General features: G+C 42.4%; 1 protein-coding gene across 2 annotated transcripts in view; it reads right to left on the reverse strand.

Moving 5' to 3' along the window:
* Positions 1 to 21,538, reverse strand: part of cdh4 (cadherin 4, type 1, R-cadherin (retinal)) — a 246,035-nt gene that overhangs the window by 20,207 nt on the left and 204,290 nt on the right. For both annotated transcript variants that reach the window (XM_088086834.1, XM_042495320.2), the window contains exons 8-11: positions 18,819 to 18,991; positions 8,697 to 8,834; positions 2,151 to 2,336; positions 1,617 to 1,870 (exon numbers count right to left, since the gene is read on the reverse strand). In XM_088086834.1, coding sequence (XP_087942960.1) covers positions 1,617 to 1,870; positions 2,151 to 2,336; positions 8,697 to 8,834; positions 18,819 to 18,991 — 751 coding nt within the window. The remainder of the gene's footprint in view (positions 1 to 1,616; positions 1,871 to 2,150; positions 2,337 to 8,696; positions 8,835 to 18,818; positions 18,992 to 21,538) is intronic.

The raw sequence follows: 21,538 nt of genomic DNA on the forward strand, positions 1-21,538 counted from the left end.
GAGGGAGGGAGGGATGAGAGTAAAGGGAGTAAAAGAGGAGTTACCTCTCTCAAAGAGCAGCGGAGCTCAGTCCACTTAGTTTGCATGACATGTCTTTTTAGGCAGAGAAACCTGAGATGTAGATATTGCTTACTCCTCTGTACAGTATATGAGTACATCTCCCACAACCTCCCCCGCTATCAATTCAGTAACATTTCCACTGTGTTCCTCCGCGGAAGAGGCTGTCTCACTGACATTAAGAAAAATCAATCTCTCTCGTTGGAGCTGGCTATGGAGTGGAACGGTGCCGCTGGACCTTAGTGGGCATGTGGGAGTTTCTGTCACACAGGGTCGATGCCTGGATGGCACAATGCCCACTGTGTATCACCCCAGTTAGGACCGATGGAGGGTAGGATCAATGAGGAGGAAGAGAAGAAGAAGATAGGGATCTAAGGAGGGCAGACAGACAGCGTCCAACTCATTACAGGATGACCTCTTCACACCAGTCGCCTGGCAACAGGGAGTTAACTGAGACTCGGTCTGTGGGCGGAGGGTTGGTTGAGAATGTCACATGAGAGGGATAAGCTGCAGAGACATTGCTTAAACACTGGTGACACACAGATTGAAAGAGGGATACATATCCAGTTGTAGACCGCATGGAAAAAAATATTGGAAATGCCTCACTATCGAATAGTCTTTGGCCTTCAGAGGAGCTTCAGTCCTTTTTTGGAACATTATAATACCAGTCTCTAACTGCAAATGCGTTCAAGAAACTTCATTTTCATTTTAAGAAATGACACAGCAGATGGTGGTTTGGAGTAAACATATCAAGAATGCAGTAGGTAGCATGGGTAGTGACTGCACTGTGTCACCCACAAAAACTAAAAAATTATTTAAAAAATGCAAATATATAAATCAAATACAAATGATCTCAAAATCCTCAATTATAAAGAATTAATGGGGTCTAAAACAAACAATATAATCTATTAAAGCTCAAAAAAGCAACATATGTACATATGAGGAGGTGGAGTTATTTAATTCTAACTATATTTTCTTTCATTCTTACACTCAATTCCTTATTAAATCTTTCTGTTTTTCATTAGTGTGTGGAGGATAATTTTGTTTTCAGACTTATTTTATTATTCATGTCACCTAATGTAATAACTTTTCTTGAAGCATTTATAATACATAAGGTTATAATTTATATAAAGACAACTGGAAACTAGATAAGAAAAAAATCTGGCATGTTAATATATATATATATATCATGGTTTATAAATGATCAAATGTAAGTGAATAAGGTTGCTCTTCATGTGGAGCTAATGAGCCTGATCTTTCCTCCAAGAGTTGGTGGAGACCAAAACAGAGGTAAAACGAGAGTGACCGTTAGACCTAAATTAATCAGATGGACAAGCAAGACTCCAAATTATTACTAATGTTGCTCTGTGTCTCGCCGATGTGTAAAATAGCAACTGTCACTTCACAGTTCACCATATCACAGCTTATTTTTGCCACCCCCAAGTTTAACCAAAATGTTTTTGGGAAAAGCCAAATATTAACAGTTGTTGGTGGGTTTTTTGTCCAGTGAGAAATATTGCATAAGTGAACCCTCTGTGGTGTGTTTCACTTTAAAGTACCTGACAATCTGGTGGATGAAGTGGTCAGGGTCCTGAGCGGCAAACACGGTGAGAGTAGTCCCTGCTGGCACACCCTCCTCGAAGCGGATCATCTTGGGGTTGACCGGGAAAACGGGCGGCTCGTTAACATCCTGAACCGAGATGGTGACTCCCGCTGTGGACTGAAGCGAGGACTGGATGCCGCTGGCCAGGTGGGCCTGGTTGGAAACCACGACGGTAAGCATGAAGGCACGATTCATCTCAAAATCCACCGGCTAGAGAAGAAATGAGGAGGTGGGAAAGAGAGGGGAGAGAGATGGGAGGGAAGTGAGTGCCGCTGATTGCAAGATTAGCTCTAACTGAGTTCCAATTTGAGAAATGACATATAATTCAGTGAAAACAATGTGAGACCAAAGCACTCAGTCATCAACATCTGGCACTTCAGAGCAGGTGGAAACATACAAGATGCAGTGTTGAATAACAACAACAGAACAAATCTAAATAGCAGATATCAGGATGTTTGTAGAGAAGCCAAATGTACAGCTTCACGTTCACCTTGACCACTGTCAGCATGCCCTCATTGGTGATGGGGTTGGTGCGGATGGTGAAGTGTCCAGAAGGGTCTCCGCTGACGATGCGGTAGACGGCGTTCCAGTTGGGACTGTGGGGCTGATCCCTGTCCACCACTGTCAGGTTGGTCACCACCACATTCACCTTGTTCTCTGGCACCTCCCCTGAAAACTACGGAGCAGGAGGGAGGGAGGAAGTGAAGGAGAGAGGAGGTGACAGCGGGGAGGATGGGAGAGATAACATTATGCCGTTGTTGGCTCCAGCGGTCGGCTGATGCATGTTAATAAGCTGATTTATTGAGATTCCTAACATTTGCTAGTGTCATCATCAATCTTTTAGCATTTTCTGTAAATGTTATTATGAAAACAAACTGCTTTTAGGGCCATGCCAAAAACACTCATTACACTGAAAGTGGTAGCAAAACAAATGTTGGAGAAATTAGAAAGATAGCTGAGGAAGACAGAAGACAGAAGTATTTGTTTAAATGTGTATAATAGAGAATCATATCTTCCATTATGTTAATTTTGTCCCTTACTCTACGCCACGGCTGCTCGTATGAAACTATTATTCGAACTAATGGATTTGTTCAATTATGTGTTTACCCGTTTAATTTAGATTCTGTGCATTCACCAAATCTAGGTCTTAATAAGCAATTAGATAAGTACTGTAATTAAGGCAGCGGTAGGAATAATCTTTGGCTAATGATCTTCATTAAACTGCAATCTGAAACATCTCCCCTCTGAACTAACTCTGGAGGAAACTTGGTTACAGCTGCAGAGTCTAAAGAAGAATTTACAGTGCAACAGAATACATGTCCTTCTCTATAGGGATTTATCTGGCTACAGAGGGTATGGGCACTCGAAGGTACACACACACACACACACACACACACACACACACACACACACACACACACACACACACACACACACACACACACACACACACACACACACACACGCACACACACAAAAAGCTCTCATTGTCAGACGATAATCCGTGTTTCCTCTTGTGAAGCGTTAACTTGTTTATGGGGTGTGTCTGCCAGCTGCTTTTCACTTTAATGGCTTCATAATCGGGGGATTGAAGCAGCGTCCAAACCCCCTGATTCCTCTCTTCCCCCCTCTCCCTCCTTGCCCCCCTTTTTTTCCTATTCCCTGCAGTACGACCACGCTGATAAGCACAGAACAAATTAAATATGCACTCTCGGTCTCTTGTGTGTGGGCTCCTCCATTTCATTTTCACCCCGAGCTTTTGCAACAAACACCACCACAAACCTTCCAAGCTTGTTGGGCTGCACTGTCAGACGGCCAAATGGAATATGCAGTCTCAGAGGCATACACAATGGCGTTGACTGTAGGGGAGGACGCTTCCAAAATGGCCACTCTCACTAAAATGCAATGTGGACCCATTGATAAGCCACTAGAGACACAGAATTCCAGTTGCTGAAGGATTTTGTGGTTACAAATGAAGGGGGTAAAGGAGCGGGGCAAATAAGATTCAGCTGTAGGTAATCATTAAACGAAACCTCCGCCTACTTAGCCAGTGAATACAAAACTGAAATGAGGCAACAATAAAAAGAATCATTAAACTTTAATTTGAGTTGCTATTTCACAAAAAGTTGTCAGTATTACAGATTCTGGCTTTACGGGGCTTTATATACAAACTTTATGTGCTCTGCCTATTTAAACATTCAATGAGGAGACGTGCCTTGGAGAGAAAAAACTTCGGGTAAAGATGCTTTTGCCACAAAGTTTAAAGGTATACTATTTAGGATTTTGTATAGACTCATACAGAAGTAAGACTTTGCTCTCTGCCTGTATTTTCTTATTTTCTTCGTATCTTGCTGGGCAGTGGCATTTTTATAGTATAGATTTCTTTGTTTCTTTGGCACAAAAGAGAAATGAATAAAAAAACAACAACATATCAGCTATCGGACTAATTTCTAATTTTTAGTGGGAGAAGATGGGACTTAATAAAAAGGTAGTGAGCCAGTGCCAGGCCATAAGCAGCATGCATCCAAATAAAAGCTGGGAATGAAACAAATTATTGCATTTTATTCTTGCAATACATTTTATTTCATTTTTTCCTGAGACCACATGTTGTTGTTTACATTTTGTGAAATAAAACTGAATATGTAGTAATTTATCCTATGAATGGACCTTGAACTAATCTGAGCCCCATGGCCAGAACAATTGGGAACCACTGGTTTAAACTGTCAATGGCTCAGCAGGCAATTATTTGCAACAATAATGACATATGATTGTGTTTTTGTTCAGTGGTCTTTTCATAAGCTTTTAATCAGGAAGTAACATATTGTGTATCACAGCTGAGCCAGGCCCCCAGAAGCAAGCCTGACAACTACATTTTTGTAGTGGCATAACAGTGTAAAATTGTTATTTGTCACATGATGCTGTGTGGCTCAAATGATAGTGAAAGAGACATCTTCAAATCAGTGGACGCATCTTTTGGAGCATCACAGCCCATGCAAATTGATCTGTATTTCTATCAGGACTTGATCACGAAACCGAAATTAGCTAGCTCAGCTGGTGGAAGTCCTCGCTCATGGGCCGCATAGTCTGGAAGCAGTGCCGATAACGCCAGCAATTTATGCATATTTCCAAGTTTTTTGACTTGTGCGCCACCAAGCAACACTCTGAGGAATGAATGGGGCCCCACCTCCAACGCTGTATTAACTTTATACATACATGAGTTAAGCTGAAAACTGTTTCAGTCGCCAGTGAGCTACTGATTCAGTTAGTGACTATGGTGATTCAATATATTGACGATACCATCAACAGTTGCTGACCCTGGGGAGAAAATGAATGTCATAACTTCACCATTCAAAGCACAAGGATCATCACTGACACATTATGCCAGGGTCTGATTTTATGAATCTCAAAAATGTCAATAGATCACAAATGTATGAAGGTCAGCTCTACACAAAAGCCTTCGAATACAAGATCACTCATACCCGTTTCCCACTAATTATTGTTTTTCATGTTTTGAACTGTCTATGATCACAACAGCCTTCAGATATTTCAGCTAGAGTCCAGCAGGGGGAAATCAGTGGGGCTACAGCCCAGACCCCAACTCATTTTAGAAAATAAATCTGCATCAAGGTGCACTGCCCTGCAGGGGAAATCGGCTATCTTCTTTCTGAAAACTGACTCGGCAAATGAAAATGTTCCAGTTCAGACAGCAGAGCTACGGCTCCAAAACACTAAATGAGCTCTTCCTTTCCTTCATGGGGTGTTGAGAACAACACCATATGGTAACGACAGCATTACACACAAATAAATGTCCCAAAACAGACTCCTACTAATATCAGACTGCCATGAGTTCACTTAGGACGGCCGTAATGTCTCAGATATAGTGTAACAATGATTAAGCTACTGGCAACAGACGTCTACCCTTACTCTCATTTTTCATGTTATATGGACAGATCAAGCTGCTTCTCCAGGCAGCTCTTTTTTCACAAATGAAAGTCAAGAAGCAGGATAAATAATAAAGCAGTAAATAATCTAGGCATGCCAACTCTTTCAGCTATTAAGAAGCTGCAGCTCTACAGGTGAATCACAAATACCATAGCACTCTATTCAGACCTTTGAGCCTGTGTGTCAGATAGCTGAAGGTCTCAACCCCACTAGTCTTCTGAGCAACTCTCCTGTTCCTCATCACTGCTCGGTGAATGAAAAACCACTGGGTACACTTTAGCAGGAGTGTGATGCACTTGATTAGATCCTTTGATTAGATAAATTGTAGCAAGTACCAATTTCTTTTTGTTTATCACATAATGACGCACATAGCTCGAACATTGTGAGTTAAGGCCCATGTGGTGAAATGAATAAAACATTTGGCATTTTTTTCTTTTTTCTTTTAAATTAGATGCTATATATCAGCTTGGTTTACGCCCCCGCAAGCAATTTCACTTAATTAGCGCGCTTATGTTTTCTCTCTATGCTTCCCATAGAGAGCAATGAATTCTTCTCACGTCTGTCATGCACAAATAATTACTGAACTGCTCCAAGTGTAGTTGGTTGTGTGGGAAGCAAAACAAAAAAGAAGAGATTGACAAAGCAGCAGAAGTGGCATCTGGTGGAGAACAATTTCTTTGCCATGGATGTTCATGCGAGAGCACGTGGCTGTTTGCGTCTAAGCGAAGGACGTGCAGCAAGAGCACATTTTCTTTCATTTTCACTCATTACCATCTACAGTCATACACCAAAATATGGCCAACTGCTCCTTTACTGACAGCGACTAAGTAATAAGACTCTGAAGAGCTGACAAACACTTACCACAGCATGTATGAGCATACCTCATTGTGTACTGTATATGTCAAGGACAACGTACAATGTTTTTTTTCTATGTCTGTTGAAGCACAGCATGTCCATTTGCTGGCTAGCGGGAGGACTCTGGTCCAGAGCTCCTCCCCGGTGACGAGCGGTGATGGAGCCAGCGCTACAGACGAGGGGCAGAGGAGTTCTGAGCGGAGCGGCAGCCTTTTTCGGTGAGCTCTACCCCTGACAGCTGGGGAGCTCTTATCAGAGCATGCGGCTGGAACTGTACTGGCATGCACGCTGACGACGGGCCCCGCCGAGGAGACAGGGATCACAGTGTGTGACGCTGACACACTGCTCGCTCTGCCTCTGAGCTCGGCTGCAGACAGCATCTGTCTCTCTCTGGAATCTCAGAAATCCAAGCAGCTAAAATCCTGTAGATCTGTCAAACTGCGGTCAGCATTTGATTGTGTTCTGTGACCAGGCTGAGAGCAGAGAATACAAGCGATATACTGGGGATGAATGCAAACGTGCACAGCATTCACAGTCAGCATAACCGGGCTTCTGCTTTCAGTTGCTATTTCCTCCAATAACCTCTCAACCCTCACTCTCAAAAAACGAACAACTCCGTGCTCAACGACACACTGCCACAGAAAAGTGGGCCAGCGTGGCTTCCTGTCTGACCAATGTGGAAGTATCGGGGTCCGGGCCCAGATGCCTGCAGAAAAGCCCTGGCCGTCCGAGGCCCCGCTGGCAGGGGATTTTGATCTCACTTTCAGTCCCTGCATCTGTTTCTGTCTCTCCATATTTTCTTGCACAGTGTTTTTTTATCTCTCACTGTGTTGTTTTATATTCTTAATATACTTCTCCTTATCCTACATCTTTGTCAGCTGTTGTACTTGTATTCCTTTCATCTCAATATTCTCAGAAAACATATTTCAGTTGAGGTACTATTGCATGATTGTTGTCTTTGACAGGGACCAGATAACACATTTTCTAATAATATCTGAGAGATGTCGTTTCCGTGGAGGCTTGTGTAACCTGTTCTGCCTAAGAATAATATACCCTCATGTCCTATATGAAGCATCATAGCTCTGTGGGAAAGTGGGGCTGCATATTAGCGACAGAAATGAAATGGTAGGAACATTTCATATTACGTTTATAACAACTAAAATTATCATGGATATCAATATTATCATGGTAGTGGTAAAATGTGTTTAGAAATTACATACACACAATGAAAATGTAATACACACACCAAAATCCTTATTTTGAAAACCGCAAATACAAATAGCAGCACATTTTTTTAGCATGAACATTAAAATAATAACATCAATGTATACTGCAGAATTAGAATCTAAATTTAATCTAAACATTTGGATATTTTGTGGGTCTGTGAACGCAGCACAGGCAGAAATGGTTCTTTTTTCTCAGCAGCAGCTTGTGGAGTTTGAGTTGCGTGGTGGATAATAGATCCAGTCACAGGTGAAAAAATCAGATCGATGGATGAAAGAAGCAGTTACTGTAGAGAGGTGAGTGAAAGCAAACTTTCAGACCCAGTGCAATGAACGATTAAATTAACTCTGACTGCCCCTGGCATCCCACTGCTCTGTGCCCAGAGTACGCTCTGCGCTCCAACAGTGTGGTGCAATGAATAACCGAACACTACATATATTCCCATAGCTCTCCTAATGAATGGTCCAGCCGCCAAAATGGCGGCAGTTATTTTGATTGAAGTGGGCTGCCATAAATAAATGAATGTGTGGGAAACCCTGACAATACAGAGTAAAAATGTGAGAAAATCATATCAAATTTGCATCTAATCTAAAGATAACCTGTCTTTTAAATGCTTAATTGAGTGTCTGTCACTTGAGATAATTTTGTTTTTTAAATGTAGTTTAAAAAATTACAAATAAATCTACCTTGTTGTTCCTTGGATGCTGTGGCTGCATCTAGGAGACTGTTGCTGGAGAGTATTTACTGTGAGTTTTTCAGAGTTTAGTAAGCAAACACGTTTTTAATGATGAAGTGTGAAAAGGTAATACAAACTAGAAATTTTACCTGTTTTATCATGACACCAGTAACCATTTCATCCCTATGAAGCGACTAAACAAGCACTTGTTAAAATGAGAGATACAGGGTCAAGCCCTGAGGAGGAGGAGCTGTTGAATAAATAGTTATGACAGCCACTAAATGAAAACCAGGAGGAGGCTGCTGATTTTGAAGAGGCAAAACAAAGTTTAGGACTCACCGTTCTGACTGTCAGCTCTGGAGGATTGTCATTGATGTCAGTAATGCTGATGAGGGCTGTGGCTGTGTTGGACAAGCCAAAGTTTAAGTTGCCCTCCATGTCAGTAGCCTGGACAATGATGGTGTACTGGGACACTTTCTGCAAAAAAAAAAAAGAGTCAGAAAACACACCCAGGGAATGGTTTATCAAATGCTGCAACAAACCCAGAAACATGACTCTATCAGCAAATGAGTATGTTTGCCATGTGACAATGACAGCGTGAGTCATATGCAAAATAAATAAAATGAATGAATAAATGTATGATATCCTCCCAAATACCAGCCATGCACAATTACTTTTTTCTGCTCACTCACTGGAACACAAAAACTGGAGTTTGTTAGAACACCTTATGTAGTCAATAATAGCTAGTTAATAGCATGGGCACACACACACACACACACACACACACACACACACACACACACACAAGCATGGACGCGTATGCACACGCGCATGGATGCACACACACACAAACACACAGACACAGACAGACATACACAAAGTTGCAGGGAGGGAGCACTGTGTTGGTAAAAGGCCCATCCATTATTGCCTAAAAGTCTTGGCTTTTCGCTTTGGGAACAGACCTGAATCATCACTCATTTTAATGGAGGCGCCGCCACTTTAAGATGCGCCACAGTGCTGCAGATAATACCAGGAGGTGAATGGGCCTTATTTAGTCCAGCCACAGTAAGGGGGAGTCTGCCCACAATGTACTGCAGCATTGCATACACTGGGATACTACAGTGCCACGACGAGGAAAACCATCAAACGTTTGCTTAGACACGACCAAAAACTCTAAGAGGCAGAGAGATCAAGCGCATCTACATTCCAACATTTTGCCACTGTCCATGGTGCTGAAAGTTCAGTCTGTCCCCAGACTCGCCACTGGAAAAAAGACTGTGGGTGTGTGTTTCCATCCTGACAGTAAGCCTCTCTGCTTTGTGGTCTTTTTCTCTTTCTATTAATCCATTTGGCTCAAACTGTGCCAGAGCAAAGAGAGAGAGTGAGACAGAATGGACGTCAAGGACGGGCCAGTGTTCAGTGCACAGAGCCTGCTGCTTTGTTAAGCATCCACAGTGCGTCTTAATGACGGTCTAATGTTCGTTTGTTGCTAGGCTAGCTACGTCACCTGGGGGTCGCGCTTTCTAATGACTTGACAGCCAGTTGCACTGATGTCAGGGACTGCCTGGAGGAACCGGGAAAAAAAAATGGGCAGAGGTCTTGTAGGTATAGACGGGGGAGTTATTGCTTCCTGCACTGATGGCTGCTTCTTTGCTTTTTATTTCTTTGAGTCGTGGCTTTTCTTCCTCTTTTTTTCTCCTCTGGTTTATTCTGTTCTCTTTGTTAACTCACAGTCTGAGCTTCTTTTGATCTCTCACTATCTCTCTGAACGCATCTTGGTTACTCTGTGTTCTCTGCCTGTCTGTTCTCTGCCTGTCTATCTTTCTATCTGTCTTTCTGCCAGTTTCTGTGTATCTCTATATCTCCTTTCACACTCCTTCTGGTTTTTTTTTGTCGTGAAGGATGCTGTTGATTGTCAGATCAGTCAAACCATTGAGGCCAGTTAAAACACCCAGCTGGAGTCATTTAGCATCGCTCCAAGTCATTATGAACAGCACAGACATGTTAATCTGCACAGAACCAGCCCTATTAATGAAAACTCAATACTGGCTGCCCTTTATTAGACTCATAATGAAATATCAATACCATCTCCCCTCATAGAGTGCCTTGGTAAACAGAGCCTCCAATGAATGTGTCTCTCTGCAGACTCATTTAGATCCGGTCACATACATCAATCTAGAAATAGCACCAGATGGCTGTAAGAAGCTAATAGGCTCGAGCTTTGATGGACGCCTTTTTCTTTGGTCAGGTGAAGAGAAATGATTGGAGCTGAGCCAGCAGGTGGAGCTCTCGCACAGTTTGAGGTGTAGATGCTGGATGCGTTCTATCCTGCAGGGTTATATCACTCATCCGAGGGTAGTTGTGAGTTTATGGCCCTTCTAGTGCGCACATACATATCCGCTAACGCTCCAGTGAGTGGGAACAGGTGGGACACTCCGACTCTTATACACGTGCACGAGCACACCAAACACACACAGAGCCAAGCACACTCTTCTGTCCAAAAGCTGCTGCCTGAACAAGCCAGTAAAGGGCTCTCTAATGAGTCCTATAGAAGTGCTGAACAGAAAATCTCTCTGTTAGATTAAAGTCCAGCACTGGCAGGAAATATAGCTGCTTGTCTCACGCCCAACAGCAACAGCCCAAACTCCCCCACAGGCCTTGAGCCTCACGGACTTAATCTGTGGAAGCTGAAAGCCATCAGAGGCCACAGAAAACACCTGTACACAGAGCTACGCCAACAATAAACCCCAGTTTTTTCCCAGTGACAAAATTAGGTCATTTACAATCCAGGAGACTGAAAAAAGAAAATGGCTTCAGGCTATTAGTGTTAGCTACTCGACAAGTTAAGCCAAGCAGCGGACAGGACAGGTGGAAAAAGCTGGCTGCTCATGGCTGGTAAGCAAATGGACTTGTTCTCCAGTGAGACTTCGTTAGCAAGTAGGGGAAATAATGGTCTGAAACATGTAAGGCGATGTCAAACAAGAAAATGGAGAGGAGTGGTTTTCTGCCAAAACACATGCAGTGGTGAATTAATTATACCTGAGTGTGCTTTTTCACTTGGCGTGCTGTAAAGGACCACTCAGAGAGGGTAAAGTGTGGCGAGTGAGAGACGTGCTTTTACTCATGTCGCTTTCTGGATTGAGTTCTGGCCTGCCAGGCTCCTGGTGGTCACAGTCATTAGCTTGTCACTTGTAATCTGTCTCAAATGGCCGAGCACTGGTGGCTAAAACTGTAGAGACCAGCTTCGTTTGTTTTTCTGAATACACTCTCTCTCTCTTCCTCAGTAACCCTCAGTGTCACTGACCCCCACGACTGTTTCAGTTCAGCTCAGCTAGGATCAACTCAATGGAATTTAATTGATTTGATTTGATGCTATTCAATTCCATATACCGGATTTTATTTCAGTTATTTCAGTTTATTTAACTCACAATGGAAAAGTGTAAAGTACCTGCAGTCGGCAGATTCTGACAGTGAAATACACTGTCTTATTATCTACATCGTTTTCCAGCTAGTCCCAAAAATATGCAGAGAAGTCTGTTTTGTCTCCATCTTCATCATCCACTACTCTCTTCCTCCCTCTCAAGGGCGCCTCTCAGGTTGGGTTGAGGACACAAACAGTTCAATAGTTGTTTGAAGAGAACACACGCCAGTGCAGTGTTCTCTGAAAGCTTTTCTCCGAATCCCATTGTAAAGACACTCGCTCAGATACGTAAATCCGAGATGTAAACTCAGAATCCACTTGATTAGATACGCCTCCACATTTACGCAAACAGCTGCGAGTCACATATCGGATAAATAAAAGCTGTGAGTCACATATGAATAAAGCTGGTGGAATAAAAAAACATGCAGACTGGGCAAGAAGTTTAGTTAATCGTCCAACTGAGCATTATAATACAACGGACAGGACATGATTAAGCAGATATGAGCAGGATGAACATGCTGCTGCCAGACATGCTGGCTCCAAACAAAAGACAGGGAAATGTCAGTTTGGAGTGTGTGATGTGAGCAAGATTGTACAGTCACTCAAATGACATCTTGGAGAAGAAAGAGGAGCAGTCATCACCTGTAAATCTCCTCATTTGGGTTTTTAGTTAACCCTTCTGACATATTAAAACAAGAAGAATCTGCAGCTACAGTGGTGCTTTGAGTTAAATGCTAATATCAGATTGCTCACAAGCTGATGTTAAGGTTTAGTATATTCACCATCTTAGTTTAGTATGTTAGCGCGCTAAAATTTGCTATTTAGCACTAAAGACACAGTACAGCTGAGGCTAATGGGAATTAGTTTTGCAGGTATTTAGTCATAAATCACAGTAAGGATAGATTGTCTGGGGACTATTAATGTCTGAAAGCAAACTTTGTGCCAGTTCTTTAGATACTGAGATTTTATAAGATGAGTAAAAAATTGACCTGCTAAGGAAAATGTCCGGGATCACCAAAGTTATTAGAATTCATCCTGTAGCAGATTTCATAATAATCCATCCTGTTGTCAATGTATTTCAGTCTGGACCAAAGTCTTGGCCTGACTGACTGACAGATCAACTGACTGACTGACCAACATTGCCGTCACTAGAGCTATGCAGCTTGCATGACTAATAAAGAGTTACATCTTACAAAAGTTATTGGATGAACCTTTCAGTGTGAGTCTTCAACTTTTTTCAAAATAGAGATGTAAAGATTGTCGGTAATCCAGTGAGAATGAAAGGGGGGACACTTAAACTCTCAAGTAATTAGTGACATAGGGACATAGGGATCAGACTTGAGGGACACTACAAAAGGCCCTTCTTTACACCACCTTTGCGTTTTTATACAGAACCAACAACGGCATTATGGCGCTCCAGTGTGTGATTTTAGATAGCATGCTGGTGTTACGGAGGCAAAAGAGGAATGACAGGAGTGGTGGGCGTGATGTTTAACACAACAGCGTCAGCCTCTAATGTGACATATAACATACATGTCTAAGGAGCTTTATTAACAATAACAGTGTCATAACATGACAATAACAATTATTTTCTGTCCTTGTTATATGGCAGCTGATGTCGTCCTGTGCTCGGGGGGTAAGGAGCTCCTGAATCTCATTGTTTTCTCTGCTTTTTAAATCTCCTGCGTTGGGTCGCACGCATAACACATCATCAAATATCACATCCACCCCACCCATGGTCCTGTCCTGCTGGCTGTTTCTTTTTTGGTGATTTGGAACTGTTACTACTTCAGCTGCAGGCCTAAAGACAAACTCTGTCCCTAGATACCGCAATTATAACTTTTACACATAACGGTGACATAATGGCGCCATATCCTCGCTGTGAACAGACAGTGTAAAGGGGGCTAGTATCAATATCCTGCAAACAAGGAGGTAAAAACTATCATGTTTAGATACAGAGTGAGAGGGAATGGGGAAGAGCCTGAATAAAGCTGTGAAAGTGTTTTTCACAACTGTGTCTCCAGTAATGTCTGATATAGTTACTGTTGGATAAACATAGTTAAAATATGTATGGAAATTCTCTTCTAAGGAAGACGCTGACATTGACCCCATGTAAGAGAAAATACTATCATTGGTGTAATAGGTACACTGAATGATTTTGCATTGCATTGTTGAAAATATTTTAGGTACGTCATTTGGAATTCATCATCCTCACTCCGGGCTGTTATGAGGTCCAACATTAAGTGAAATCTATTGTATATAAATGAGTTAAATGTCTTTAAAAAAGAGGCTGGTGTGAAAAAGTCACCAAAGGATTATCCATGGGAAAAGCAGGTCACCCATACAGCAGATAAAAGAATGGAGTTGCAAATACCTGTAACAATGTTGCTTTGTTGGTGAATGCTTTTCTGAGAGCAGTTAATAGTGAATTTATGACCTAGACCAAAATAGAAAAGCATTATCGATGAGAGAGGGCTGAAAAACATGGTTTGAAACTAGAGGGGCGTAAGTGCAACAATTCAGGCTTTTCTGAAGACAAAACAAGGTCCAATTCAATACAAGCTAAGTGCACATTATAAGGTGGATATTGAGTGGATACTTTCCTGATTGAAAGATGGCTACAAGCAGTCAACATCCACCTACATGCATCAATATTCTCCATTCAGCAACCTGCTCACAATTCTCAGATGGCTTTGCTGTCTGGCTCCTGGAGCTTTGGTGCAAGGCGGTAAGTTAACATAACTCAGGGTCTCTGAGTCAATAAAGCCCCAGACCCATTTAGGATGTCTGCTCTCAGCCTGTGCCCACAGTCGGGCTCCGCAGTTCCTAATAGAGCCAGGCTGTGGGCACTTGTGTCCTTGAGGCAGTCCAGGCGATGTCCTAATCGTCGGTGAGACAGTCCAACGTAGAGCTGGCCTCAGCCTGGTGGACAGCCTGGCACTGGGCCACACACACCATGCCACGCCAGACCGTTCCAACCCAGGGCTCATGGGAGATTGAGACAGCCTGGGGTAATGAAAGACAACAGCGTTCCCTGCCAGTGAAACTGGAGCCATGGAGAGAGGACACCAAGGGAGAACATTCATGCCAGCTGTGGCACGCTGACATCTCCCACTCTGCTACCTGCTGCAGCAGAGTCACACTTCATTAGAAATGCATTTCTTCCTTAGTGGTTTGACAGACAAGTCTATTGTCAGGACAGCAAAAATACAAATAAATATACATGTAAAAGTATGAACCACTGATTGATAATTAGTGCTTTCAAAAATATTATTTACACGACGAGATGTTTGATAAATAGTCATCCATAATGTTGGTATTAGGTTTGGACGGTATCATGATATTCAAGAATAACAGGGTATTTAGAAGTCTCAATGTATGTTTTTTAATTACATCAAAAGTACAGACGCTCCTCTTTCTATCAAACTTATATGACTGTAAATGGTGATGATAACGTCCCTGGACTGTAAACAGCGGGCGAGCAATGGCAGGGAGAGACCGCAGGGAAAAAACGCATATTTTCACATCTAACTCAGTGAATAAAGGGTTTATTTTGACCAAACCAGAGTTGTTGATTGCTGGAACAGAGAACTAACTAACTGGATGACAAACAAGACTAACAATGACAGTTTTGGTGAGTTTTATTTTGTTACGGTCGAGTTTGAATGAATTGTGTTTTGTGATGAGCAAACAAGGCAATTAAGCTAGTCCTAGTTCAGTGAAAGAGAGAAACCTGAATTCAGAAGGTGTATAGCTGTATTTGTCTGATAAATAAAGGAAATAGATAAGACATTATTACTACTCTTGACATTTTGTGAGTTTATACTGGTTATTTATTGGACTGAAAATACACTACAAAAACTTGTGGAACTTAACAAAATTGCCTTTCAGAGGTGGTGGTTGCGTAGGTAGTGCAGCAACACACAAATACTATCATATGCTGTATACCCCAGTGAAACTTCAGGAAAGTATGGAGGTATGAAAAAATAGATACTGTTCAAGTCTTGCAGATGACTACATGGTTAAAGGCAGAAAACAGAACAGCTAGAACAGTCGTTGTAAATTCAGACAATTACTTCACTTTACTGTATTGTAGCTTTTAAAACTAGAAAGAGATAACATATACAATATGACAACAAGATGACATCTAGTCTCATATAATCCTGATTCAATTCTTATCTAAGTTTCGTCTCCCAATCCCTTCAAAGCCATACATCACAAACACTCAACATAAACCCACATACAAACAGCCATTTCATAATTAAGGAACGATGGAGTCAAACACCCATGTACATGCCATATCCCATCTTGTCAGCCCGGGCAGGAGCACGGGGAAGCATGTGGGGTCAGGGGAGGAGAAGGGTTGCGAGCGGTGAGTTTGGGAGGATAATTGGTATTCAGCGATGTCAGAGGTAAGTGATACCATGCTAACCTCAATGTACCCCCTGGTCTCCTCAACACGAGAGAACCTGCTTCACCCTTTAATTAGCACATGAATATTCTAATTAGACACCGGCATGGTGGGCGAGGGTGAGCTAAAGTGTGGGAGAAAGACATGGAAGAGGAGACAGATAATATAAAGTATGCACTGCAATGTTTTTATAGGATTTTCAGTGTCCATACAACGAGCATACACATTCAGGTTTTTGTGCACCAGCATGTACACACCATCCTGGGTGCATGGATCCAGTTTGACACATCGGATCTCTATCTGCCACTACTCTTCACTCTGTGTGAGCTTTACGTCATCTAAAAAAAAAAAAAAACTGCATGGGAGTGTGTACGCGAACACGTGCCCATGTGTCTGAGCGTGTTTGTGTGTTTGTGTTGATGACCTTGACAGCAGGTGGGTGAACTCCCAGGTGTGTCCCAGTTTTAGTGGGAGGATCAGAGGCAGGTGGGACTGAGCCTGGCTTGATGTGTCCAGATTAATGAGCTTTCTCTCACTCACATCAGCTGCTACTGCTGCCGCCTGGGCCAAGCTGGAAACAGGGACAGAGCTGGCTCATGTTCACCAGACTCATTTATATTGTCCCACGAATGTATGACGCTATCATGCCATGCCAGCTCTGTACAAAATCTGGATAAGGAATGAGCATTGATGTATTGTGTTGCTCTGTTATCAAAACCTGGTTTTGTTCTTGAGATTTCAACCGTAATTATTCTCCAAACACGCTCGCCTTACTGTTGGTAGAATCCACTTTTAATTTCCAAAGTGTTGCCTGGCCAGGTTTAGTGCCGAGAAGGACCAGCGGGACTTCTCAGAATATAAACATTATGGGACACACTCAGTGGTGCTTTAATGTTGGTTGTAAAATCAGCCAACTAAGTTATGAGGATGAGATTATCTTCATAATGGCAGCATATGAATTTCAATGTTTCTCTGATTTTATCAGTTGAATGTCTTCTTTGAATCTTGCACCACAGAGAGATGAGAGGTTTGTGTGTGTGTGTGTGTGTGTGTGTGTGTGTGTGTGTGTGTGTTTAAGAGAAAGGCTGCAGAATGAACAATCAGTCATGAAAGACTACTGCCAACAGTCACCTGATGCTTATCCGGATAAACAAAAGTCGACCCTGCGTGACCTCCCTCATTAGTAGAATAAGGTGGAAAATGGAGCAAGGACGATGTGCATTGGTGCATTGGTGGTGGTGTGTGGGTTGGCAAACAGCTACAGAAAGCATCAGACGCACACACCATCAGTGGATGAGACAAAGGATGACAATGAAGAGAAAGCTCCCGTCACCTCCTCAGCAGAGAGGTACATGATATGTGTGGCCATTATATCCGCCATGCTCTACGCACTGACAAAAACAATTCATATTAGCCTGTCATTTATATATACACACAGTAAGACAACTGGCAAAATAACTGAAACAAATGAAATACTTTTGCCCTAGGTATATTTGACATTTTTGAAAGGGCGAATTGTGTTGAATGTGATCATAGGTTTTTTTTTTAAGGTTTTGTTACATCCAGAGATGAAATTGGGGTTTGTAAGGCAGGACCCCCTGAAAATTTTCATCTTGCCATTTCATGGCTTTTTGCATCCAGAAATAACAGGCTGATTGTAAATGGATGCTAAAAAAAAGAAAATAAATTCTGTTAATTATTTGACAAATATTGAGGAAAATTAAGCATTTATTTTGGGAATTGTAATTGAATGATGGCCAAAATGGACAGACCAGATAAGGGCAATAAAACCAACAAATGGAAAGCATCTACTATTGTAACTGACCTGTATTGTTGTTAAGCCGCTTTTGATTGATTTGACATTTGCCTCTTCATTGAGGCACAAGCTGCTGTAAAGTACTACACAGTTGTGTTTTGTGCGCATGTGTTTGTGTGCATGATGTGGGATTGTGTCTCTGCAGAAAGGCTGTGTGAAAAATGAAGGTTCTTTCATTAGTGGGCGGCATATGAGGGAGCAAGTCAGCAGCAAGTCAGCTAGCAAAGTAAATCAAGTTAGTCAATATGTGTATGTGTGGGAATTAAGAAAATAACCACAGAGTGAAAAATGAATTTCCCCAAGGGAACAAATAAAGTACATTATTACTCAAAAATAGTGACTGTGGTTCAAGGTGGTTCAAGAAATAGTTCAACATTTTGGGAATTATTCTTATTTGCTTTCTTGCTAGGAGTTAGTTGAGAGATTAATACAACTCCCGTATCTGTGCGTTCAGTATGATGCTGGACCAAGCGGCAGAAAAATGAACACAGAAGTGCTGGAAACTGCACTGGGGCTATCTTAGAGGCAGATCCTCCCCTCACTCCTCCACAGCTCCACCATCTTGCCCAAATATGGTCACCTCTGGCTCCAAAAAACAAAGATGGCTACAGCTAAAACATCACAATCAAACTTTGCCAGTTGGCTCTGGCCTACTTTCATCCTTGGATGTAACAAACTGCTAAAGGCCAAAGGAGTAATATTACAACATCAAGGTACTGAATTGTATCATATGGCTGGGTGGACACAAATGAGATGCAGAATGATCAAATGGGGGAGAGTAACAGAGATACAACGCATACAACTGACACTGACCTCTCTGTCCAGGCCGGCTGCCACCGTCACTATGTCTCCAGTCTCGCTGTTGATGGTGAACATGTTGGGGATTGGGCTGTGGGGCGTCTGCGAGAGAATGCGGTAGCGCACCATGCCGTTAGCTGTGGTGGAGTCATCCGAGTCGGTGGCTGTCACCTGCATCACGGACGAGCCTGCAGAGAGAAAGTTAGTTAGCGAAGGGGACTCAGAGTGAGGTAAAATAATTGGAAAATTAGATGACGCACGTTAGTGCACACTGCACTAGAGGAGGTCAAGTTGGGGAAAAAAGCGAGAGGAAAAAACAGCAGGCTGCATTCATTAAAATACAAAGATGTGCTTTTCAAGGTCCTTTGCACACATACATTTTCAAAACATATATGGAATAATAGAGGTTTCCCACTACTGTTAATAAATTTGATAGAAATATCAAAGAGAGGGAAGAAAGCTCAGAGAAAACTCAAACGACAACAAACCCATTTATAAACCAGAAACAAGTCAATCAGACTTTGTGAATTGCTGTGACATGCTCTGTTCTTTGGCAAACAACTTTTAGACTGAGAGCTATTACAGAGCGGAGTACAACAACAAACAAAATTTGTTAAATAAGCCCCTATTTTAAGCTGTGCTGTATTGTCATCTCTATATAGCAAGCAAGTGGGGCAAAGTTTCCACCTCTGCAGAGTCCATTTAGTAATGAGCGGCGCTGGGTCTTCTGCCATTTCCACCATCCATTATTTCAGCCTTCAGCAGCACCGTGGCTGCCCTTAATGCTCCGATGCTCTCTCCCTATTTGTCTTAGAATCACGGATAAACACTGCCATTTAAGGCAGACAGCACAGAGGTGGCGAGGCGGGGGGAGTGTGTGTGTGTATGTGTGTAAAGAGTCTGTATTTACTCACTGATACATGCGTGCATCTGTATGCATATGCGTGTTTGTGCCTTCGCAGCACGTATCAGGGTGAGAGGCCTTGTGTGCCCGCATCTTCCCCGAGCAGAATTATTGATTTGCACGAGTTTGTCAGCTGGGCTCACAAATGCGACCAGGCAATTAGGAGCACTTTGTCCTGGAAAGAGGAGAGATCACCTCGCCTCTCTCACAGGGTTCTGTGAAAATGTCACTTTCCATCAGGCAGCCATTTACAGGCTGCTGCTGCTGCAGAAAGAAAAGGACTGTCAGCTCACAGGAGGGGGACAGCAGAGAGAAGAGACGGCTGGAGCACTAACATGCTCAAATGAGAAGACAGTATAAGCGGAGAAAAACTTAAAAGGAGGGAGACAAGGACATCTTGGAGCTGAAGTATAAAAAGCCGAGAGGGAAACAGAGAAAAGGAGAGAGTGGCAATTATAACGCCTACATATTGTAATTTCTTGTCTAAATTAAATGGCAATGTATAATTTTGAAAACATTTTGGATGTTTTTTTTTAAAACCTTACCACTATTGTCACGTTAGTGGGCACCAAAAAGCATCTCAGCAGCTAATGCATAAGCACTCTGGTTACTTCAGTGGGCACGGCGGCGGGTGGTGGATGCCATGCTGTGAAGACGCTAAACCAACAATGTTCAATTATCAGATCAAAGGCAACAAAAATTAGACATAAAACTAGAATTACCACCTGGCGTTTGTGCGCCTCTGTGAACCAGTGCAGCTGAAGTTACAGTTTACATCCATGTCTATCCAGACGCAGACATGACAGCTGACAATGCTTCAAGTGTTGCTGCATTGAAGCTGGATCTTTAAAAACATGGATGCATCACACACATCTTCCCCCTGGCAGCACAGAAGATCTATACAATCACCACCGCTTTCACGAACTCGGTAACTAACCAAAAGTCACCCTTTCTGTTCTGAGTGATAGCGTTGAATAATGGCAAGAAAAGTGTTGTTGCAAAGCATTATGATGTCACAGTGAAGTTGACCTTTGCCCTTTTGGATATAAAATGTCAACACTTCATTTTATCCTGTTAGATAATTGTGTGAAATTACTAGCACATGAATTTTTGAGTTATGGCCAAAAGCAAGTTTTGTGAGGTTACAGAGACCTTTGACCACCAAATTCTAATCAGCTAATCCACGTCCGAGGGGACACTTGTGTCAGATTTCGGAAAATACCCCTATGTCCTTCTTTATATATTGAAACGGATACAAGTTCACAGTGACCTAGACATTTGACATTGTAAATCTAATCAGCTCATCACTGAGTCCAAGTGGACGTTTGTGCCAAATCTGAAAAAAATTTCCTCAAGGTGTCCTTGAGGCATCACGTTCACAAGAACGGGACAAATGGACACCACAAAAACATAATGCCTTTGGCACAGCTATCACTGGTGCAGTGGCACAAAAATGCAGCTTTAATGTTTTAATGTACAGCAGAAGTATGTTTTGCTCCTTAAATGTAAATGTCTGAACCAAAGAAGGAGAACTGCAGCTGGACTTATGACTGATCCGGCAGTCCCTTGTGGGTCTGAGCAGTTACAGGTGTCTTCTTTCCCATAATTGGGTCTGGATGGCACCATCATTCCTGTGACAGCCTGTATGGACAGGATAATTGTAGCCTTGAAGTCTATTTCAAACGTCATTAAGTTTCAAAGCAGGATTTGTCACTTTGTCCAGCAAGGAAAAGAAAAGAGTCAAAGACAGGAAGAAGAAAAACAATTACAGCTATTCCACCGAGGACAGCGTCAATATATAATCAGCCTTCCCGGTCCCGTAGGGAGGAAG

This window comes from Plectropomus leopardus, chromosome 2, assembly GCF_026936395.1.
Source record: "Plectropomus leopardus strain MGB_pleo_1.0 chromosome 2, ASM2693639v1, whole genome shotgun sequence".
NCBI classification, from domain to species: Eukaryota; Metazoa; Chordata; class Actinopteri; order Perciformes; family Serranidae; genus Plectropomus; species Plectropomus leopardus.